The following is a 25,062-nucleotide window of genomic DNA, read 5'->3' on the forward strand; positions in this document are numbered from 1 at the left end:
AATCTGGTCTTTATAAGCATTTAACAGTTTAGTCATACAAATCTTGCCTAGAGTCACCAGTGCAGACCAAAGCCACTCTTGCTGCATGGCGGGTCATTTGAATAAAGGTAAAATGTGCGGAGGCCCAGGGACCAGATTTTGGATCTGCTTCTGAGGATTAGCATTTATACTGGAACAAGTGCTGGCACCATTCAAATGGCAAAATCACTCCCCAGTACTTCCAGTGGTAATAATTAGGTTTTCTGAAATAATCTCACAAATAAACACATGTACAGTGAATACTTTGACGAATAATGGACACAGTTATTACCTTGTGTGTAAAGGAATAGATTTTTATTTGATTGTGTAGCCTAGTCGGTCAACTGTGGAGGAACTGTGGCTACAATTCCTCTTGACCAAGTAACAGGAGGAATAATTTTCCTCGATAATGAATGACCCAAGAACAGAAACACACTCTTGGAGATTGCGGCTTGGATATTAACGGGGATGGGTTACGGAGGTTGTGGGGTGGGGTGGGGGTGTGGAATTTTGGATGGGAAACACAGACATCTGGTTTGATGGGCACAGCTTCCAGTCAGTTGGGGGGTGGGGCAGGGGGTGGGGGGGCACTCCGGAGCAGTCCACAGCCCAGGTAGGTCCAATCCCTGAACCCGGGCCAGGGGTCCATCTCCAGTCACGGTTGGGGGGTGGGCGGAGTTTGGAATGGGGTGCCTGGAGGAACACTCCCACTGCAAGTCGGCAGGTAGTGCCATAAAGGCACTTAGCTTCTCCTCAAAACTGTTCCCGCCTCGCTTCAGCTGCCAGGTTTCCTCAGGCATTGGAGACCTAACTGACCACTGTAACTCAGGTTAATATCAGAGGGTGCCAGCCTCATTAAAATATTTAAAATGCAAGTGGGTTGATTGCCTGCCCCTTGGCCCACCTCCAGAAAACCCAGAAGTCAGCAGGTTGGAGCCGGCTTCCTGACGTGCTCAGAATTCTTTTCACTTTAACTGCACCCAATCTCACGTGTTCACCCTTATTAAAATTACCCCCTGCATCTTTCAAAGCCATGCAATTCTGTCATTATTGGCTCTAATAGGGCTTTTCAAAAACATTTTAAGTCAGGAGTAATTGTAATAAGGTGCTTTTGTTCCTCCTCAGACTACTGGAGTGAAAGTGACCAAGAGGATGTTAATGATTCCTTAACTGTAAAAGCGGAGGGCCCTTCAGCTGTATGTGATACATATCCCCGGACACCATCAGTAAGTATCAGAATGCAGCCTTGTCATTTATGTTTGCAGTATTTCCAGACATATCCCTCGTACTCTCATATGGTATTCGTCAACACTGCACTGGAGTGTCAGCCTTGATTACAGGCTGAAGTCTTGGAGTGGGGCTTGAACCCACAATCGTCTGACTCACATAAGAGTGCTACCAAGCCAAGGCAGAAACACCTGAAAATGCAGGTGTGATCAAATTTATTTAAATAAGTTGAAGCCTCTCCTAAGACAGCAGAGAAAGATTTGTATTTAACGCAGCGAGTTATGATCTGGAATGCACTGCCTGAAAGGCAGATGGAAGCAGATTCAACAATAACTTTCAAAAGGGATTTGGATATAGACTTGAAAAGGAAATGTGTAGGCCTATGGGAGAAGAGTAGGGGAGTGCGACTAATTGGATAGCTCGTTCAAAGAATAGGCACTGGTACCATGGGCCAAATGGTCTGCTTCTGTTCTATATTATGTTATTCCTACAACAAAAAGGACAATTTGCATTTATATAGTGCCTTTAACACAGTAAAACATCTTAAGGTGCTTCATAGGTGTGATTAACAAACAGAATTTCTCGGTGAGTCACCTAAGGAGATATTAGGTCAGATGACCAAAAGATTGGTCAAAGAGGTAGGTTTTAAGGAACTCCATCTTAAAAGAGGAGAGATAGGTAGAGAGGTGGCAAGACTTAGGGATAGAATTCCGGAGATTGGCGCTTCAGCAACTGAAGGGACAGCAACCAATAGTGGAGCAAGGAAAACCAGGGATGCAAAAGCGGCCAGAATTGGAGGAGCGCAGAAATCTGAGGTTTGTGGGGCTGGAGGAGGTTACAGATATAGGAATATTAGCTGTCCATTTGATAGCATCATGAACCACATTTTTCAGACTTATTTATAAAAAATACATCTATTGCTGATAATTATTATAATTACAGATGAATTGCTTCTTTCCCTTTACTATAGGTTAATTCTTCAAGTCCCTTCCCTGAACCTAAGCACGGGCGACATTTCTCAAGTGAGTCAACGTACTCGCACTCATCTGCTGAGGATTCACGGCACGATGCATCAGGAAGTACACATTCATCCAGCTGTAGATCTTCATACAGAGAAAGGCGGTCATGGCAGGACCTGATTGAAACACCTCTAACCAGTTCAGGGTTGCATTTCCTACAGACTGTCCCTCTGGAAACAGATTATATCCCCAGTAAAACAGGACTAATGTCACCTGAAAGGAGACGGCAGGCAACGTTGCCCGTTCAGAGACGCCACAACCATGACCGTGACGGTCCTTTTCCATTGGTGGAGTGTGAACGAGCACCTGGATCTCACATTAGAGGATGTAAACAACGCAGCCAGAGTCTGCCAAGGAATAGGGAAGCGAGAATAAAAGGGCATGCTCTCCCTCCTGGACTCGCTGAGGAGAGGTCTGAGGACGATGAGATTCAAGGTTTTAAGCAAAATGGCGCAAAGAGGCAAGGTTGGTATAAGCAACATTTTTGATACAGAGCACAGTAATTTTGGACAGAGTGATTGGAAAGTATTGAATGTGACTGGAATTTATTTCATTGAGGAAAGAACTTGCTTTTATGATATCACCTTTCACGTTCTAAAGATGCCCCCAAAGCACTTCACAGACAATAAATTGCTTTTGCAGCGTTGTCGTCATTGTTATGTAGGCGGATGTATTAGCCACATTGCCCGCAGCAAGGTCTCACAAACAATGGATGAGATAAATGACCAGTTAAGCAGCTTTCGTGCTTTTAGTGAGGGAGAAATGTTGGACAAAACAATGGGTGATCTCTCTCATCTTCTTCCAATAGTGGCATGATCAGACAGATGGCCTTGAGCTAATGTCTCAACCAAATGACAGCATTGGAGCGCCCTCCTCAGTATTGTACTGAAGTGTCAGCCTAAATTATATGTTAGTGTGTTGGTTGAACTCATGATCGTCTGACTACTGCTGAGTCAAGACTGACATTAGAAACAATTTTTAAAAAGCAGTAATAACCAAATCAGGAGGGAGCTACTAAATTCTCTTCACATGATGAAAACCGTTTTGTATTCCATTGCTTCCTACTGAGCATTTGGTTTATACAGACATGCTAATCCCACCGTATCATAAATCAAGAGACAAACTCTTAAAAAATCAAGAGATTTGGTAAAAAAAATCATGAGTTACTTTTTTTTTCCAAACATAAACCAATATAGGTGGACATTTGGTTTATAAACCTCATTAATGGCATATTTAATCTCGAACAGGTTTAAACTCTTTACAAAAACTATATTACTGCATCTGAAATGCTTTATAAAAAACTTTTTAAAAATCCTACCTGTTATCCCCACATGTGATGAAGCAGGATCCACCCTCCAACCAAAGTCACAATTGGCTGAAACAGCTACCTCCTAATAGCATGAAACTAACCCACGTATCCCAGTTTAATGCATTAATACATTAAAACTACATTTATCTACATTGGAGTAGCTACTGTCACCTTCAAATTATTCAAAATATAGTACTGCCAGTTAAATTAATACAAACATATGAAAAATAACTAGCAGGTAAAAACCCTCTGGCCCATCCACCCAGTCCTACACTGTTGCAATACCTTGTGCATCACTCTGCGGGAATTCTATTCTCTCCCACAGGGCGGGTTTGGAGGCGGGTGAGCATATAATCGGGTGAGATGGTGGTGGGCGGGGCCTCGCCACTTACCCACCTCCACCAAAATTAAGTCCGGGGTGAGAAGCCATGTGACCGGCCTTCCCATCCCACCACCAATTGAGACTTTTAACTGGACAATTAATGCCCAATTATGGGCCTCATCCCACAATTAGCCCAGCAGCGGATGGTCCTGTCGCTGCACTGGAAGCACAGCAGGAAGAACTATGCGGACTGCTTGCCAGCTCCAGAAGGTGCGGGGAGGATTTGGGGAGGAGGTCCATCGTTAAAAGGCAAAGTGCTCAGCTGAGAGCCATCCCCCTGCCCAGACTGCCAAACCCCTTCACCCCTTCCCCCACAAAGCTCACCCCAAAAGACCCCTCCTGCCCTGACCTACCTGTGACCTGGGTCCAGCGCTGCTCTTGGGCATCGGATGGCTGCTCCACCGGCAGCAGCTGTCGCCTCTGCAGTGGCGCTGCTCAATTAAAGAGCTGCCGGCCTCAGTTAAAGAGCTGCTGGCCTCTGATTGGCTGGCAGCTCTCAGAGGGCAGGACTTTCGTCGACAGGGTTCTTGGCTCCGTGGAAGACTTGCCACTATCCAGTTAAGTGCCTAATTGGCACTTGATTCGGCGGGCCTCCCGCAGAAGGGGCAACATGGAGTCCTCGTCAAGACCCCCGTCGCCCGGATAAAATCCCAGCCTGTGTATACATTTTTATAGGTGGGGAGTGTAACGTTTTCAATGATTAGTTTTATTATTGCAATATCTTGAAGCAATTTAATATAACAAATGGACATAGTCATGCAGAATAATAGATACTGAATGAACAGTACAGTTCTGCTGAGGTTTTAGTACCAATAGACAACAATTTGCAATTGTACAGTACTTTGTATGCAAGGACACATCTCAAAGTGCTTCATGTTGAGAGTGCAAAACAGTGAATCCTAACAGGAGGGGAAGTGTGAAAATAAAGACTAGGTTGGGAAATGAAAGGCACAATAGAAGAAAAATATTTTAGGGAGTTGTTTTTAAAGCAGAGAGGGTGGCGAGACTGATTAGAGAGGGCAGGATGTACTGGCTAAATGAGGGGCCATCATAGTGAAGAAGTGAAAAACAATAAGAAGCTTGGTGTTAGAGGAGTGGAGAGGGCATGCCGGAATTTGAAAATTCGACCAAAATTGTAAGTCAACTCCTAGGGTTCCCATCGTGCCTACGCCAAGAGAGAAAGACAACGTGAGCACTCCAGCCCCCTGGCTCACCATCTCCAGTCTTTCCCCTTGTGGGATATTACCACCTTAAAAATGATGAGTGTTGTTTTGTGGGAAGCAGTGGGGGGGGTTGTGTGCAATATCAAAAAAAAACAGCGGCAGCTTTGGGGCCTTGTGGAGCAGCTCTCGTAACCAGCAGACTGAGAATCAGAACCGGCCTCGACCCAGCTCCCTGAACAAATGTCAGCAGCAGAAAAATCCCAAGATTTCACAGCCCTCTCATGAGCTCACGAGTCAGGCAGAATTTGACTGTGAAATCACGTCTCTCGCTATCAATTCACGAGAGTTAGCATGTCTGTTTCTACAGCACATGTATCATAGTTCACTGGGTGCTTTACTAACTCCGCCTGTCACCTTACTCCAGAAATGAGTGGCTTTCATCTGCAAAATCCCTTTAGTCACAATAACAAACTTAGACATTTGGTTAGGACAGGAAGTGAGCCATAGGGCCTGGATGAGATTTAGCTCTGGAAAAATATATGGAAATCGGGTCACTGTTTATTTATACATTGGCTCAGCTACTGCATGTAATTCAAGCCATTAATTGCCACAGATTTGAGGTTTTAAAATTCCTGGTTTTCCTGGGCTGAATTTTACTCTCTTGGCACAGCACATTATTTGACAGGAGCACCGAGCTGGGATACAGCTTCAAAGGTCAGCATAGCTCATGTGTTCTTTCTATTTATAATGCACTCACACTACAGGTACAAAAACAATCAAAAAGGCTAATAGAAAATTGGCCTTTTTTCCAGGGCTGGAATACAAAATGGAGGAAGTAATGCTTCACTTGTACAGATCCTCGGTGAGACCCCATCTGTAGTACTATGTTCATTGTTAGCACTGAACCTCAGGAAATGATACATTGGCCTTGGAGTGGATACAGCACAGATACATTAGAATTGTACCATGGTTTAAAGGGTTAACTTGTGAGGACAAGGTACATAACTTACGCTTATCTTCCTATGAACTTAGAAGATTGAGGGGTGATCTTAAAATGATTAAGGGATTTGTGCAGGTAGGAAGGGAGGAACTATATTCTCTGCTTAGAGAATCCAGAACAAGGGAGCACAATCTTAAAATTAGAGTTAAGCCATTCAGGCATGAAATCAGGAAACACTTTTTTACATAACAATGTGGAAATCTGGAATTCTGTTCCCAAAAAGAAGTGGATGATGGCAGTCAATTGAAATTTACATGGCAGAGACTGATAAATTCTTATCGGGCAAGGATATCAAGGGCTATGGAGCATAGGCGGGTAAACGGAGTTGGAAGTGCAGACTAATAGAATGGCGGAACAGGCTTGAGTAGCTGAATGGCCTACTCCTGTTTCAACGTGAGTTTAGCATCCATGCAGGGCAGTTTAGGCTGGTGTCATGTAAATCAGGTGTTAAGGTCCTAACTGTCTCCAAAGCAAAGTGGAGTGAGGATCCATACTCCAGGGAGTCTCACCCACCTTAGCTCTGGTGTCAGCTATGGTCCTGATTTTGATTTCAGGCTGCATTTACACCATAACTGCAGTGCCAGTACAGAATGAAAGCCCTTTGCACCATGTGAGTTGTAGTGTGAATTGGCCCAAACTTAATTGACACACAAGTCGTAGTGTGTTGTAGTAGTGTAGATAGGACGTTACTGGTATACTGGAGTCTAGATTAGGTCAGCCAGTAACTCTTTTATTATTTACACATCTCTATTTACACTCTCCTTAAGCCTCTTTAGCTAGCATCCTTTGTGCCACAACTCTCTTTTTCCAAAGCCCATTACCATCTGACTGTTACATTATCACACAGTAGGAGGGGCTGCTCTTACTGCCTCCAACATTAAGCCTTTCAGCTCCTTATACTACATTTTCACCCAAGTCTTTATTCATATATTTTCGTAAACATATATACATTCTTGACTTTACCTGCTATCCTTTCTTCTCCCAAGTCTCTGACTTCACAGATTTAGTCTGTTAAGAGGTTTCACAACTCTCCCTGATCTTGTTCTATTCTGAGTGGGATGATCAGTAGTCTTCCTTGTAAGTCTTGATCGCTGACTTGGCTGGTTTCTACTAATGCTTGTAGAATTCTGTTCGCTTTGGGTTTCTTCATCATCATCATCTGGGTCATCTAAATGAATGAGTGACTGCTGCCTGTGGGGAATAGGGATAATGTTTCTCCTATTTCTACATATGTTTCCTTCTATTGTGTGAACCACACATGATTTCTGGTAGTTTTCATTTCTGTGGATTACAGTACCTTCCCTTTCTAGGTCAGGTATCCATGCTCTCTGGCTGTCATTTAGTTTTGGTAAGTGTCTGGCACAAAATCTTTTGCTGTAATTTCGAGTTTGTTGCCCTCTATAACATTTTTCCCAGTTTATTACTCTCTTGTAGTCCCAGACATTCAATCCTGGAAGCAATTTTTTAGGCGACACAGGAACTTGCGTTATCTTCCTGCCCATCAGTAACTCTGCAGGTGATAGTCCACACATCAATGGTGTAGATCGATAAATTAGAAGTGAGGTTGGAAGATGTTCATTCTTCTTCATTAAGGACTTGATGATTCTTACAGTTCTTTCCGCTTCATCATTCGACTGGATAACATGGTGAACTTGTGAGATGTTGAAATCTCATTCTTGTCACAAACTGTATGAAATATTCATTCGCAGACTGTGGTCTGCTGTCTGACAGTACTTCATCAGGGATACCATGTGTCACAAAGATGTCTTGTAGAACATTAGGGTGGCGCAGTGGTGCAGTGGTTAGCACTGCAGCCTCACAGCTCCAGTGATCCGGGTTCGGTTCTGGGTACTGCCTGTGCAGAGTTTGCAAGTTCTCCCTGTGATTGTGTAGGTTTCCGCCAGGTGCTCTGGTTTCTTCCCACAGCCAAAGACTTGCAGTGTGATAGGTATATTTGCCATTGTAAATTGCCCCGAATGTAGGTAGGTAGTAGGAGAATTGTGGGGATGTGGTAGGGAATTTGGGATTAATGTAGGATTAGTATAAATGAATGGTTGATGGTCAGCACAGACTCAGTGGGCTGAATGGCCTGTATCACTCTATAACTGTTTCTGTTATTGGATAAAAACTTCTCCCTTCTATCCACCTTAAGAAGTAACCAATGATGATAGAAAATAGGAGCAGGAGTAAGCTTTTTTGCCCTTCATTATGATCATGGCTGATCATCCAACTCAGTAACCTGTTCCCGCTTTCTTCTATTTCCTTTGATCCCTTTCATCCCAAGAGCTATATCTAACTCCTTCTTGAAAACATACAATGTTTTGGCATCAACTGCTTTCAGTGGTAGCAAATTCCACAGGCTCACCACTCTATGGGTGAAGAAATTTCTCCTCATCTCAGTCCTGAAAATTTTACCTCGTTTCCTTAGACTATGACCCCTAGTTCTGGACTCCCCCACCATCGGGAACATCCTTCCTGCATCTACCTTGTCAAGTTCTGTTAGAATTTTATAGTTTCTATGAGATCTCTCCTCACTCTTCTGAACTCCAGCGAATATAATCCTAACCGACTCAATCTCTCCTCATACGTCAGACCCGCCATCCCAGGAATCAGTCTGATAAACCTTCGCTGCACTCCATCTATAGCAAGAAGATCCTTCCTCAGATAAGGAGACCAAAACTGCACACAATATTCCAGGTGTGGCCTCACCAAGGCCCTGTATAATTTCAGCAAGACATCCCTGCTCCAGTTTATGTTTATGATTATGTAGGACTTTCCATTGAACATGAATAAATCCATACTTAGACATTGCCAAGGTCTGGTTGGAAATTGAGTAGTTAACAGAGATTCTGGTCTTTGTATCGCACAGATCTGGCAGTTCTGGGTCAGATTTTCGATGTCTTTGGATATTCCTGGCCTCCACACTGATGATTGTGGTTTCTCTCACTGTCTCCAACATTAACTCTTTCAGGTCCTTGTAATACAATCGCCATGCCTGGAATTTCCACCACATGCTCCTGTCATGCAATAGCACTAACTTGTATCACCTATCGCTATATTGTGCAGCAAATTTAACCTTTCAGGCTGGGCTTGAACCAGGCAACTATTGTTCTAGAAACAGATGGGAACCTTGTGAATATGTGTTAATTAGAGCAAAATGACGTAGTAACAATTCCCAAAGCCACTTTCGGCCCTTTCCACTGGATTACTGCCAGTTCCAGCTCCTGCCCATCAAACATGGCTGGTAGAAATCGGGGGTGGGGTGGAGGGGAGTGGCCATTTTGACTGTCAGTTAAAGGATTCCACAGTTAGAGTCAGAGAACGCTGGATGCAGCTATGGTTGCCTTTTTTATAACGTCTGTCGCCTGCTACCAGGTATTGTACCCCACATTCCCCATTCAGCGAACTCAGTCTTTGAACCAGGTCAGGGATGGGAGTGAAAATCAGAACTCCAAGCTGCCCTCACTGAACTCCTGATGGTGGAAAAATGACAGATCCTTGGAATGAGGTCCCTCACCTGCTCTCTTCGCCAAAGGTTGGCATGGGATGGCAAGAGGAGAAGAAGAGAAAAAGGATTTTCTTCAAGGAGTGAAGAGGAAAATGTTGATGCTCCTAATATTTTAGTGACGTTCTGCCCTGTCATATTATCATAGAGTTATACAGCACAGAAACAGGCCCTTCGGCCCATCGTGTCTGTGCTGGCCAGACAGCACCCAACTATTCTATTCCCATATTCCTGCAAAAGAGCAATCAGCTTTATCTACTTGGACATTTTAAAAGGTCTGTAAACAAGAGAGAACACAGCTGGGAAAATTACCATAAAAGCTGCCGGAATTTCTTTAATTTCCTTCAGGGATAGTAACTCTCATCCCACATGATCCCTCTGAAGTGGCTTATAAAGCCACTGAGTAGCACAAACAAGTGCTATCAGAGAAGGCACACCACCACCTTCTCAGGACAATGAGGGATCTGCAATAAATGCAACCTTGCCAGGGCTGACCAAATCCCATCATCATCACTGTCTTACTGTGCTCACTACTACAAGCTTTACAGTTTAATTCCAAACAAACCGAAAAGCCCAAAAGAACACAATGCCATCTGTAGTATAAACTTACCCAGGTGGCAATTATATTTATTGCTCTTCTTTCCCTTTTAGTCTCCCCAGTTGAGAGACTGAGTCAGCATTAATCCCAGCCTCTGAGACCAGAGACCTGCCTCTGCTGGTCCCGCCCTCCTCTTGCCACCGCACACCACGATGGTGTGACTAAGATCTAGATAATGGGGGAAGGAGCTGGAGCAAATTCCTGCCACACCCATTCCAGTGAACTGCTTCACCCAGCACATCTCCTTTTGAAATGCGCTGTTTTTGAAACTAAGCCTGAAAATTCCCTCACATGAAAACATCATCTCACTAAACACATTGGGGACAATTTTATGCTCTCCCCTGGCAGGTTTGGAGACGGGTAGAGCATGTAATCGGGGGGGATGGTGGTGGAAGGGGACCCTCCTTCTGCCAAAATTAAGTCTGGGGCAGGCCTGTGAACAGCCTTCCCACCCCACTGCCAATTGAGGCCCTTAAGTGGGCAATTAATGTCCAATTAAGGGCCTCATCCCGCCGCTATCACAATTAGCTGAGTGGCAAGTGGGTCTGACACCACAGGAGGAGCACTTCAGAAGAAACTGTATGGGCTGCTTACTGGCTCCAGGGTTGTGGTGGGGGGGGGGTGGGGGTGGGGGGGGTGGTCCCTCATTAAAAGGGACTGAATGAGGGACGCAGCATTGGAAAGGGGGAGCCTGCTGAGAGCCATCACCCTGCCCTTGATGCTGACCCCCCTACATCCCCTCCCACACGACCCCCAGCCTGCAAGACCCCACCCGCCTTGACCTACCCGTGGCCTGGGTCCAGCGCACTTCTGGCCCTCGGGTGGATGTTCCACTGGCAACAGCACTGCCTCCGCAGTGGTGCTGTTCAGTTAAAGGACTTCTGATTGGCCAACAGCTTTCAGAGGGCGAGACTTCCGTCGCCAGGGTCCTTAATCCCGTGGCAGGCCTGGCACTGTCCAGTTAAGTGGCTAATTGGCAATTGATTCGGCGGGCCTCCCACACAAGGGGCAAAGCGGGGTTCTCAGTTGCAGTTTTGCTGGATGTCAAGATCCCCGTCGCCTGGATAAAATCCCAGCCATTGTCTACAGTCAGTGTATCCCCTACATAACAGAATCCACAGATTAAGCAGTGTGCTATACCTCAACAGTAGAAAGAATAATTCTACCTTACATGGAAACAACCACTTCTGAAAGGTCAATAAAGTCTTATATCTAGCTTGTGTCCATTATACGATGGTGTCAGGAGTATAAAGAAAAGAGAAATAAAATCAGCTGTTTCCTGCTCTCACCAAGTTACCCTGGCATTGTCCAGGAGCTGGAGATTTACAAGCAACTGTCAATCTACAGAACCTCCATCAGCCATTAGGCACTTCTGTACATGGAGTACCTAAGTGGCCTTAAAGGTACAGTCCAGGTTAAACACAGATCTATCATAGCAGTTGAACATCACAACTCTGTCACAAATGCCAGAGTGCTGCAGGGTTCATACTGCAGCAATGAACCTCATTCCCTTGTGGTTTTGATGATGTTTTTTGTGCCATTGGCTGTTTTTGCCTAAAATCCAGGAGCAAAACTGCTGATAAAACTTCCCAATAGTGCACCCTTTAAAAAAATATATACTCAGTGGGCTGAAATTCCAGACCCCCCGACGTCAGGGGACATGGTGGGGGCGGGGGGCCGGAAAATGCCTCCAGCTGAGGCTCGTCATGGGCCTCGACACCAGGAAGGTCCAGCCCAATATTTCCGACAGCAACAAGGTTTTGTGGCGGCACACTCCTCCCTGCCGCATGGCAACGGAAGCCAAATTTACATATGTTACATAATTTGAATGAATATATGACCTACGCACTCCTGCCATCTGTTTCGGGGCAATATTAGTGCTGGTGGCTGGCACAGCCGCGCCCTCGGATCACCATCCAGGGATCCGAGGCGGAACACTGGTGGAGAGGGGGAGCAGGTAATTTTTTCAGTGTGGGGGGGGGAGCAGCGTCAAAGTAATTTCATTGGTCTAGGGGGTGGTGGGAAGGGGTAAAGTTTAAATTTTATGAACTTTGTAGGGGTGGGGAACGTCAAGAGCACAGGGTAAGTGTTTTGGTGCGGGGGGCAGGGCAGGTACTTAATTCTATGGTTATTGGGGGGTGGGAGAGGGTCAGGGTCAATGTAATTAATTTTTTACAATCATTTCTGCTTTAAATATTTAAATTGAAAGTTAGGGCTCGAAGCCCTTTAAAAATGGCGTCAGCACCTGTACAAAGGCAGCTGACGCTCTTGCCGGGGACAGACTGCCCATCCCCTCCACGTCATCAGGCGGGGGGCGGGGTGGGGTGCGGTCTGCCCCTGCCATTGTTTACGTCCGCCGCACCATAAATTTCAGCCCAGTATGTGTAAACTGGAGTGACCTTATGGGAATAATTAAAGCTTCATCCCCCTGGAAGGAAACTAACACGATCAGATCGAACGCCCATTTTGTACTCCACCCTATTTTACTTCCCAATCAAATCAGTGGAAAGTTAAATTGACTGGGAGATCACATCATGTCAGTTTACCACCTGGTGGTTTAGGTTAAAATGATCCTTGTATATATTTCATTGCCAGTGTGAATGGTCATCTTCTTTGTAGCTGTAGAATTACAGCTCAGTAAACTGACAACTGTTCTTTCTCGTCGATTAATTGTGGCAGAGTCAACTTTCCAAGAGTAAGAGATAAATGCAGGAGTCCAAGTCCCTCAGTAACTGCAATGAGCTGGTGAAGGGTTCCACTTCAATCTTTTCAGGCCATCGAAACTTTGGACAAGAGTGAAAGTGAAACAGTTAATGATTACCAAATTCAATTCTATTTATTAGAACCAAGGCTGCTGTTTGGTTGTTTGGATAGAATCTTGGGGAGTCATCCCCAAATTACTGGTAATAATCCCAGAAATCCTTGTAAAAAGAAAGGGACATTGGAGTCTATTTTCTTTGATCGAGCTCACCTTGCTTGATGAGAGGGCAGATCAATTGAACGTGGAGGTTGGTGCACCCTATTCATGGACATAATGACCCTCTAATAGTTCAAATAAAACCAGGAGGAATGAGAATCAGGTGCTATGTCCTTCACACTCAATCTGCCGTCTCACTGTAAGGGTCCCTTCTGGAAGCTGCACCTCACGTGATTTACCTCATTTTGTCTCTGTGAGATGATGGCCCTGATCATGGTGTATATCCTGCTAATAAATCATACGTTTAATTCATGCCATTGTGGAGATATTATAGCTGAAGTTCATCATTCTTTTTATCTTTCCCCCAACAGAATCTAAAACAAAATTGCATCTTTTAATTGCATTCATTCTAAATTTAACAAATCAGGGCAGCTATGTTGAATTTCTGTCAATAATATTTGTGTGTGAATGCATGAGGCTTTAACTTGATTGACTGGATCTAGAATGGTAATTCCTTCCAGCAAATATCACCAGTTTGCTTTGTTTAAAGAAAATAAAAACGTGCATGTAAATAATATGCATTACAAATACCGCAGTTTGTTTAATCAGTCATTAATAACCTGCAACTGTTGGTCAATGGAAGAGTGAGTGTTGCCCCTCCTACTTTAAAAATCCCCTGTTCCCTGTTTCAGGCCGATCAGCAAGGCCGCAGTCACATGACGTAAATAATGTAATCTCGTAAGATTACATTGTTTATGTCTGAAAACAGTGGAAACAGCACAAGAATGGAGAATTTATAAGGTAAGAGGGAGCAGTGACCGATTCATAATTGTTAAAATGGGTTTTGTTTGGTCCTACTTTATTTATATTGTAATCTTAAAAGGTACAATTTGATTCACCTTGTTTGATATTTTTCTTGCAACATATATATTTGAATTGCAATTTTGTAAATGTTTTTGTAACAATCACTATTATAGATAATGTAAAATGTGCCAAATGCTTTGTAAATGGAAACATGCATTCGGAAGACTGGGAATAGATTCATTTAAGATCCATCCAAGACATTACAAAATAACGTATACATAAATTGGATGCCTTTTTCATTGACTATCATGAATGCGCTGTAGTTGCTGTTGGAAGAATTACATTTTAGTATTTAATTGGTTAGTTTGAGACTAACTGACGTGTAGCTATAATAATGAGTATAAACATCATGATGACTGATGCCAGTTACCAAATCTCCTATGCAGTCAATTCCCTGACTAAGCCTGATTATTTATTTCAGAAGTAGTTGCGTGTATAGATTTCATTAAGCGCAGAGCACTTAGCAGTCCAAAAGAGTGTTTTTTGTTTTAATAGCTGGCAGTTAGCCATGTCCCTCTGCAAACTGAAATCTGTTGACAGATGTAAATTTATTTGGCTTTTTGTAACCTAGTTTCAATATTCATTTATCCAATCAAGCAAAAAAAAGTTTAAAATCTTTTCTATTATTGGATCAATAATATATACATAAATTTTAATTGTTTATTTCATTTGTTTATAATTTTATTACAAATTAATAAATAATGGCTTGTGGTTTTCCGTGGATTGCTCTGCAAGAGATAGCTTCCCAGTTTCATGTTATACTGTGAATTCTGTTATATTAAATGTGGCCTGAAATGAATGAAGATTGATCGGATTTAATTCTTTCTACTTAAGGGCTCATCATTCATGGATCCAAACTGTCTCAAGGAGCTCTGCTTTTTTTAAAATATGAGTCTACTTGCTGCAACATCATCTTAAGTTCTCTTACAAAAACATTAGCTTCCTAACCACCACCAAGAAGCCTTACTTTGTAAAAACCTAAAAAAAAAGCTCATATGTCGGTCGCAAGTATTACTACAAAATATGGGCCAGATATAAACATGTATGTTTAAAGTCCGATTTGGTCAGTGCGTGTGACAAGATTCAAACGCCTGCAATATTCCCTTCCAGAAAGTACAGCAGAAGACAGAAGATCTACAGATGGGTTGCAGGAGTTGTACAGGTCCCTGGAGCAAGCCAGTCTGTCTGCAATTGGAGAGCAACGCCCATCCACCAAACAAGAATTCAAAAGGTCATTTATAAAAAGATGTAATGATCCAGTTGTCAATGAAAAATTGCACCACATTAGGATGCTAAAGAGCACGCTTAAGGTGAGAAGCAGCATCATTTACTTGTCTAAATTCAAAACTTGGAGGAACAAGATGAATATTTTTGACCTCTCCGAACGGCAGTGATCCTTAACATGTGGCACTTTACATTAGAGAATTAAGGTTTTAGAAAGCCCTGTCATTGCTAGGAGCTCGAGGGGGTGCAATGCAGATTCGCCAGAATAATACTGGGGCAAAGAGGGGTGAATTATGGGGACAGGTTGCATAAATTTGGCTTGTATTAGCTTGAGTAGAGAAGATTGAGGATTGATCTAGTTAAGGTAGGTAAAATATTAAAAGTATTCAATAGGGTAGATACAGGAACACTATTTCCTATGGTGGGGGAAATCAAGAAAAAGGGCACATCATTGTAAAATTAGAGCTAGGCCTTTCAGTAGTGAAATCAGGCAATGGTCGAGGCCAAGGAATGGCCTCACACAGTGGTTTATGGAAATCTGGATCTCTTGCCCACCCCCTGTTGACAAAAGGCTGTGGATTATGGGTCAGTTGGTGCTTTCAAGACTAAGATTGACAGATTTTTCTTAGGCAAGGTATCAAGGCAAAGGTATCAAGGGATATGGAAGTAGAGGCAGGAAAAATTGAGATGAGGTGCAGATCAACCATGATATTATTAAATGCCAAGTCCAGGGATGAAAGGCCTAGTCCTGTTCCAATGAACGCTTAACTCATATTTGCAACACTCATTAGCCCATATAGAATAAAGGGGTTAACACCTCTGCTGAAGTATAGACAGAGGAACATCATATGAATGTGTTAGCTGTAGTTTTACTAATACTGGCAGAGGTCATTTCTAGACTTAAGTTTCTAATTGTGAACCATTTTGAATCTGTCATTTTGTTATCCTTCACATACCCACACCCCTCTTCCCCCTCTACCCACTTGCTCAAAAGGAGTGCCATATCATAGCTGGGAGAATAACATGTAGCCCATTCCTTGGCCTCTACCATTGCTATGGTGTAATTGACAGTTAACAGTTATAAATGCTCATCCAGGAATGGCTAATGCAGAGGTGGCTCACCCAGGACTTTCCCATCCATTTGCCAGAGCTTGCCCATGGATACGGTTTGGTACTTGCCCTGTGCCTCCCATCACTCGACTGACATTAGAAATTGATTGTGTGGCTTGGCGTCTACTTCATAACATGAGGCAGGCTTTGTTTCTTGTGAGAAATCTGAGAGTTGCCTAATGTTTGCAGCTACGCTATTTCTGACCCTCGGCTATAATAAAGAATCCACATTACCATAACTACATTTCTAGTTTTCAATCCCTCCTATTGTCCAAGATAGGAAATACCTCAAAAGTAAAGAACAGGGTGGGAGCCCTACTCAATGGGTCAGTCATTTGCAATACCCATCTCAGCAGTGATCAACTAACTCAGTCCACAATGGACATCGCACTTAACGACTGAGGCACCTGAGGAGATCGGCACTGCAGATATAAAGGGTATGGAGAATATCAGTTTCTCAGCCTGTGGCAGCAGTGAAGGATGTTTCAAGGATGGAATTTGCAACATTGTCTGTGAAAACTGTCTTAACCTTTGGCTAAAGAATGCGACTTCCCGTGCCCGTATCCCATCGCCCCACTGCACCAGGTGATTGGAACAAAGCCCTCTGATTTTGTGTATCTTTACACTTGGCATTCGAGTGACCTTGAGCCAGTTTGAGATAACGGCGAGACACTTCAGTCATGATATTTACTGGTTATCAGAAAACAACACCCAGCTCTTTCTTAGTGCTCTATTTTAGTGCTTGTGTGATAGATAGAATGGACTCAGTGAGGTGACTGCTTTGCCCAACAGAGTTGGCCAGTATTCATACGCACCATAACAGATAACTATAATGAACACAGACAGTGGTAGAAGAAAATGAAGATATTCCAGGTCGCCAGCACAGACTTATTTTAAACTTGTAAGAGATTCCTCTATTATATTGTCAGATCACCTTGGAAGGGAGATTCAATGAGTGTTATAATAATTTAAATATTCAGGCTAAGTTTCACTGAAAATCTGTTAGCAGTTTGTATATTTTTAGTCGTTAAATGTATTAAGAAGCAATGGCATGCTTTATAAAAAAAAAGGAAATCAGAAAATATACAATATGGATATAATCTGAGGTATTGTGTAAAAGGGTCAGCTTGGCTCAGTTGGTAACAGTGTAACCTCTGAGTCAGAGGGTTCAAACCCCACTCCAGACACTTGAGCACATAATCCAGGCTGACACTTCACTGCAATACTGAGAGTGTGCTGTATTTCTGAAGAGGCATTAAATTGAGTTCCTGGCTGCCTGTTCCGTTAACATAAGAGATCCCATGGCACTAATCAAAGATGATCAGGAGAGTTCTCATCGTGCTGTATGCAAGACTATGCTTTTCATAAATTAGCTGCTGCATTTCTCTGCATTAAAAACAGTGATTGAATTTCAAAAGTAATTTGTTTTGGAATATCCTGAGTAAGTAAAAGGCACATCATGGCCGGAATCATCATCTGCCCTTGGCAGCGGGTGAAGGAAGGGGTGCCCAGCCTGTGACGGCCGCGTGTCGATGAGCTGCCGCAATCTTTCATGCGGAAGCTCATTTGAAAGAACGGAGACCACACCCCCCTCCCCCCCACGAATCACGTGGAGGGGGTGGCCTGTCCGTCGCTGGCAATGGTATGAGCTGCCTGGTGTGGAGCCTTTCCGGTATTTTTACAGATTTTAGGATATCTTGCCTGGCATCCTTCCTGTTCTTCATCTAGAAAGGGCGGCACGGTGGCACAGTGGTTAGCACCGCAACCTCACAGCCCCAGGGACCCAGGTTCAATTCTGGGTACTGCCTGTGCGGAGTTTGCAAGTTCTCCCTGTGACCGCGTGGGTTTTCGCTGGGTGCTCCGGTTTCCTCCCACAGCCAAAGACTTGCAGGTGAATAGGCCATTGTAAATTGCCCCTAGTGTAGGTAGGTGGTAGGGAATATGGGATTACTGTAGGGTTAGTATAAATGGGTGGTTGTTGGTCGGCACAGACTCGGTGGGCCGAAGAGCCTGTTTCAGTGCTGTATCTGTAAAAAAAAACATGCTGTCGGCAATGAGCATATGGTACTTGCACCATCGGTGGTCACTGTATAAATTATAACAGCCAACTTCCAAGACCCTGATTGTGTCTGGGGGTCTAACCTTTCATGGCTCTCGAGAACAGAGGTTAGAGGTGCTAATTCCAAGGACCTTTTTCACACTGGCTCTCCAAAAATCCACATTATCACTAACAGCACTTGCCAAAGCAAAAGGTTCTTTGGAGGCAACAGGTCTCCACTTAAAGATCATCCATCCAGAGCCCAAACAGTAATGGCCTTTCCATATCTTTTTGGGGCCCTTTACACATGGAGGGATAATGGCAGACTTTGGTGGATGTACTTCAGGCCATTTATACCCAATTTAGTGTCCAGTTTTGCAATGCAAACCTGGCAAGGGAAGTTGCTTGAGTTTTCAACGCTTTCTACTTGCCTACATTGCAATGTATGTGGCCTTGTATTGGATCTTCGCCACTTCAGTCCTTTGAACCTCAGGAAAGCAACAGCCAGGATTCCAGTACTAATGTGAAAATAAGTGCTGTGGAAAGATTACATGGGGTGAAATTGGAAGCTAGCAACAGGCTGTGACAATATGGAGAAATCCATTTTTAAATAACCTTTGTAAAATATTTGAAGTCTTAAAAAGCAACTGCTGTCTATAGCAACACACATTTCCAGATCAAATCTATTTTTTTCATTTTGAAAGCATTGCCAGTTGTGCCAGACATAATATAATTTCAAGTATTAATGGTACAGATTAAACCACTGATTTGGAAAAATGTGCTATGTTGCGTGGTACTGTAGACAATGTATTACAGACAAATATGAATATATAATGTTTCTTTCTTAATAGTGGAGATTTATATCAGTACCTGAGACACATGAATGTCAGCTTCAACCTTCTCCACACTGGAAAGGGCAAAAACACTTTATTCTTTCTCATCTTTTTTCAATAACAGCATAGTCAGCATGCAGGTTAAGCTTGTAGCACCTAAGACGTATCCAGACAGTTCTCCTTCATCATACAGTATACTAAGGTTTATGTTTTCTGAGAGATAGTTTATGCTACAGTCCTCAATTTGTTAAGTAATAAATACACAACTTTCTTTCTCTCTAAACGTGGACCATTGACCTCAGGCTGACATAGAACTTTTGAACTTATAGACCTTGAACTTCCTAGGTGTGAGCTGCACACATATTCTTACTTCTCTTTGCCTTTTTTGAGAACTGGATTCTCTGGGCTATCAATCATAAAGAGCTCTAACCAATCAAGAGCTTGATCGTCTTTCTAAGAATTGGGGCCTACCCTTCAAGCTGTAAGCTTGTTAACATCTCCATGGACCCTGAAAAAGGCAGCAGGTAATACACCTGTCATAATTTAATTAAACCAAAATAGCCATTTATGAATTCCGAATGAAAGCAATCTCTATTAATGACCAAAGATGTTAATCAATAAGTGTATCCACTTCAATTAATTGGAAGCTGAAGCTTTCTATTCTTCTCAGTTTAATCAATACACTGGGTGATGCAGACTTAACCCTTTACATGCTGATTCCAGCATGACAACAATGCAAATGGCATACTGGCACTGGGCAATGGAGAGGAAAATTCAACCTCGGTCTCTGTCCCTGGCACTGTATGGTGGATGTACATAGCTACTGAGTGAGGACAGGGTCAGGATCAGATATCCTCAGGGCCAATAACCACCAATACCACTCGCCAACTCCATTCGTTCAACACATACCAGGGTATGAAGGCTTGGGCTCTTTTCCAACATTTTCATATTTTGCTCACAGTGAATAAGGTAGTTTCCTTAAACATACCAGGTCTCCCAGAAACTAACGATGGTCATGGATGAGCAACCCAGAGCTTGTGAGTTCACAGTCCACCTTTGCAAACAGTGAAATTGAATTCAATAAATCTAAGAATGTTTGGGCTAGCACCGATAGACATGACTATGAAACCACTGGATTGTCATAAAAACTCAACTCACTAATGCCCTTTAAGCAAGGGAACCCACCGCCCCCCCCCCCTATCTTCACGTGGCTCTAGTCCTGCCCGACAAGGTTGCCTCAGGGTAAAAGGCGTGGGCACTCATTGCTGCTTTGCCAGTGTCATTCCAAGATCAATTAGAAAGGAAAACTGCGCCATTATACATGTCATATCAGAGATAACATGCACAGGATTGATATTTAACCCCTTATTGTGATATTGGCCAGAGGAAATCACATGGCATCCTCATCATGTTTTACTGCCTATTCTGGAAAGTGGGAAATGCCACACTATTAGATGAATACATATAGGCTAAAAGTAAGTTGGATTTATTTATGAATAAAAGAATGTACAGCAACAGTAAGGCACTTAGGGTACAATACTTCAAACAATTACACTGGAATCAGTGTGCAAGGGGTTAAAATACCATTTCCAGAACATATTTCTTACACAACTTGATAAGCGACAGGGTTCTTAGATGAAACAATCTTTTGTAAACTTTATTGCAAAGCCATATGTAGCAGATGTGATCAATCAACCATTGGAGTTCAGATCTCAGGATAGAATTGAAGACACTGGGAGAAGTCTCCAGTATATGTTTCAGACCAAAATCCCCAGGGAACAGAACTATCAACCAATCACGATCAAGGACAGAACGGAGCGCACTATTCCATAGAATGTCTTCTTATTCCTAGCTTACTACTACGTTCATCAAGTTCAACTTAATTGGCACCGAAGATAAGCCTCTATATCCTGACTAATTGACCAATCAAACAACTGGCAATCTAGTCCGACACTTCATTCTAAAATCTGGTCAGGAATGATGGCTTTCATCTCAACCCTAGTTATTCCAAAACTGTCTGACATAAATACACAGAATTCTCTCTATTTGCCACACAGGGATCACACCCTTCCCTTAGCTTCCACAGCATGAGATGCATTTTTGCAGGCAACCATAGTGGGAGAGGAAGCCACGGTTTTAGCATATTGATTGCAAGGGTGGCAGGGGATATACCAGTATTTGTGTATGGCTGTTCTTTTCCAATGCTCTGGAATGAATCGGCAGGACCGCATCACAAACATTGAAGTCCTGGAGCCAGCCAACATCACCAGCATCAAGGCCATCCTCCTGCAAAGTCACCTGCATTGGACGGATTACATTGCCCAGATGGACAACTGTCACCTGCCCAAGATTGTGTTATGGAGAGCTGACCACGGGTAAAAGGAATAGAGGGGCCCATGCAAACGTTTTAAGGACTGCCTGAAGAAGTCCCTCTCTGTGTGCCACATCAACCATTGCCAGTGGGAAGTGCAGGCCATAGTTTGTGATGTCTGGAGATGCTACATCAGGAGTTCTACAGACACCTTTGAGACTGAGTGAAGAACCAGCATGAAAGAGAAGAGGAGGAGAAGGATAGATCCACTTTCCCCCAGCAGCGACTATACCTTCACTTGTACCCGCTGTGGGAGAATCTGCCGGTCACGGATAGGCCTGACTCGCCACCAGCGGGCCTGCAACTGATGAGTACAACCTTCCTAAAATCTTCGTCCACCAAGAAATGCCAAGAGGGGAGGAATGAATCGGCAAATATTGTTGGATATACATATGTTGTTGTCAAGATCAGAATCATTTAAGCCCTGATACTTGGCCTGAAAATATACATTTCTAGAGAATATCTCAGAAATGACTGAAAGCACACCACATGAGCTACTTTGAAGTGCAGTATTTTTACAATTCATGTTGTAAAAGCAAACTGAAGATTGAATCCTTCAGGTTAACAGTCTCCAGCCTTCCCAGTAAAGCTGCCAGCAGGGAATCTTGCCAGCTGGTCATTAAGAGAAACAAGAATGAAATATTTGCATTTCTATTGCGTCTTTTATGACATCAGGATGTCCAAAAGTGTATTATAGCCAACAAAGTACCTTTGAAGTACAGTCACTGTTATAATATAGGAAATGGAGCAGCTAATGTTATATACATCAAGTTCCCACAAGCATCAAATGATAATGACCTGATAATCTGTTTTTTTTTGGTGAGAGATAAATTTTGGTCAGGACAGCAAGGACAGATGGGGCTTTGGTTTAATGTCTCACCCAAAAAACGGCACAACCGGCAGTGCAACACTCCTTCAATGGAGTGTGCATCAAGATTTTGTGTTAAACTCTGTGGATTGGGGTTTGAACCCACAACCTTCTGACTCAGAGGTGAGCATGAGTCACAGCTAACACATCGGGAAATCACTGGAATCATATCTGTGATAGGTGATGTCAGAAAGCACTTCTTCACACAGTGGCGATAATCTGGGGGCCTGATATTAACTCTGTGCAAATGGATGGGTTTTAAATGGGTTAAAATTGGGCCCGGGTACTCCCCCAAAAGCCTAGGCCCGTTGAAAATTGCCTAACTGAGACTGATAGATTGCTGTAAAGTAAGGATATTAAGGGTTATGTAACCAAGGCGGTTAAATAGAGTTGAGATACAGACCGGCCATGATCTAATTGAATGGCCTACTCCTGTTCCTGTGTTCCTATCTGTGTAATAATGATGATATACCTGCAACTATGGAATTATCTGAGCTTGTTGTCCACTGACCAGTCTTCTGAAAAAATCAGAATCTTGTTTTTTGCACTTCTGACTCTAATCTATTTACTTCCCTCAGGCGAAAGAAGGAGACCTGGTGATTATCAACCAGATTCTTGAAGATCCCTATTTGACATCCAAAAAGTTGAGAGAGTGGAAGAGGCTTAATCACGAGTTTTTCTTGGACATTTCTGGGTACAATGCTGTTATGAAGCCGCAGAATGGTGCATCTGAACTGGTATTGCCAGCACCATTCTTGACACACACACACTCATTCATCGAAACTCACGTGTGAACCAATTTGTAACTGGAGTACACTGCCCAGCAGACAGCAGCATCTCGCCATGGTATCAAATGTTTAGCATCCACATTGTATATTTGTACATAATGTATTCAGCAGTATTCTTGTACATAGATTGGATAACAGAATAGTGTCACCGGATGCCTAATATGTGCATGAGATAACGTCTGTATTCTGTTTCTTCCAAAACCTTTCTTTTCCTTATTTCTGTTCACCAACACAATGTGCTTTCAACCTTTCATTTGAAAGGACAGGCGGTAGTGTTTATAAAAACTATAAGTACACGCATACTGTATATGTTGTACTAAAAAAAGCTAAGCTTTTAGTTAACAGCACCTATATGTTCCAACAGTTTTATATTGACAACTTAACTCACCCAATCCTAATGAATAATGCTGGTGACAAGTGGTTGATAACAATCTCTGGTGAACCAGAGGGGAATGTCTTAATCTACTCACAGTTTTAGGTGAACATTCATTTTTATGTAAGCATTGAACATACAAATTGCTGAATGTATGTAAAGTATGTAAAGTTTTGCTAGTGTAACACTGAATGAACAAGAGTAATTTTTGATGTCCCTTTGAAAACAACCAGCTTTTATTAAAATTATAGCTAAAAGCTGTATATGAAAATGACTAAAAACATACAAGTATTAATATTTATATATGACTCCCTGCTCACGATTTTTATACGGTTGCTTGTTAAAGAAATACATTGACTCAAAACTGATATGCCTGGGGCCCAGAGGCTGGTGGATAAACTATTGACACATTCAAGGTGATTCACTAAAAATTGTGTCCAAGTTTTGTATTATTATTAACTGTGTATGGTAAGCTGACTGAAGTTGGTTCTGGCTCCCAGGGTAATTATTCTAACTATATGCAAGTAGACAGAAGACTTGTTAGACCACACTGTACCTTTTAAAAAAACACAAGAGTAAGAATTATCTGAATACATTATTCTGTTGTCATTTATTGTCTTTATTGCTTGCACTTTACCTGCACCATTAACTGTAGGCTGAGGGGAAGGAGTGTACTGAAACTGTGATAATACTCATTTGGGTCACTTAGTGTCAGCTGACTTCCTTATCAGTGTTTGAAGACCTCATTGAGTCTTTTTAATCCATGCAAATTTGAGAATGTAAATTTAGTAACGTTTTTGATTTGAAATCAATGGAAAACATGTATCAGTTACTGACAGCATTTAACTCACCTGTTTTATTTTCTGTGAATACAAATAGGAGGTTTTTTTGGCATATGTAGGTTTCCACTGTACGTTTCTCACTGTGTACCTCATGGTACATTGCACAGATATATGAGTTGTAAGTTGCCCTGCAACAATAAAAAGGAAAATTTAACTTTTATTTGCAGTGCTATGGTTAACTATTAACATGTGTTCTGTGTCATCTTCATAATTTAAAGGTAGTCTTTTTTGAACAAGTTGTAAGCCTAAGTTGTAAAACTTTTGACTTCATTAAATTAAATTCTCTGTGATACAGTATCTTCTTTGACTATTTTAATCTTCTTCCCTTAAAAGTGATCGTATTCATTTTTGTCTGCCTTGTGTGATAGATAATCAAACTCATAAATGTGCCATCTTATTATAAACAAAATTCCTTGTACACTGAAAAACACCTAATGGACCTGCGCGGTGGTAAAGTATTCCAATCATTTTAAAACTAGGGGGCATAAAGGTAAGGTAGTCACTAATAAATCCAATAAGGAACTTGGGAGAAACCTCTTTCCCCAAAGAGTAGTGTGAATGTGGAATTTGCTACCACAGCAAGTAGTTGAGAAAAATAGTATAAGTGCATCTG

General features: G+C 42.6%; 1 protein-coding gene across 1 annotated transcript in view; it reads left to right on the plus strand.

Moving 5' to 3' along the window:
- Positions 1-24,739, plus strand: part of si:ch211-26b3.4 (connector enhancer of kinase suppressor of ras 2) — an 867,895-nt gene extending 843,156 nt beyond the window's left edge. Inside the window, exons 22-25 of the mRNA XM_068047793.1 lie at positions 1,144-1,244; positions 2,216-2,729; positions 15,113-15,312; positions 23,025-24,739. Coding sequence (XP_067903894.1) covers positions 1,144-1,244; positions 2,216-2,729; positions 15,113-15,312; positions 23,025-23,240 — 1,031 coding nt within the window. The 3' untranslated portion in view covers positions 23,241-24,739. The remainder of the gene's footprint in view (positions 1-1,143; positions 1,245-2,215; positions 2,730-15,112; positions 15,313-23,024) is intronic.
- Positions 24,740-25,062: the final 323 nt, after the last annotated feature.

This window comes from Heterodontus francisci, chromosome 15 (genome assembly GCF_036365525.1).
Source record: "Heterodontus francisci isolate sHetFra1 chromosome 15, sHetFra1.hap1, whole genome shotgun sequence".
Lineage (NCBI taxonomy): Eukaryota > Metazoa > Chordata > Chondrichthyes > Heterodontiformes > Heterodontidae > Heterodontus > Heterodontus francisci.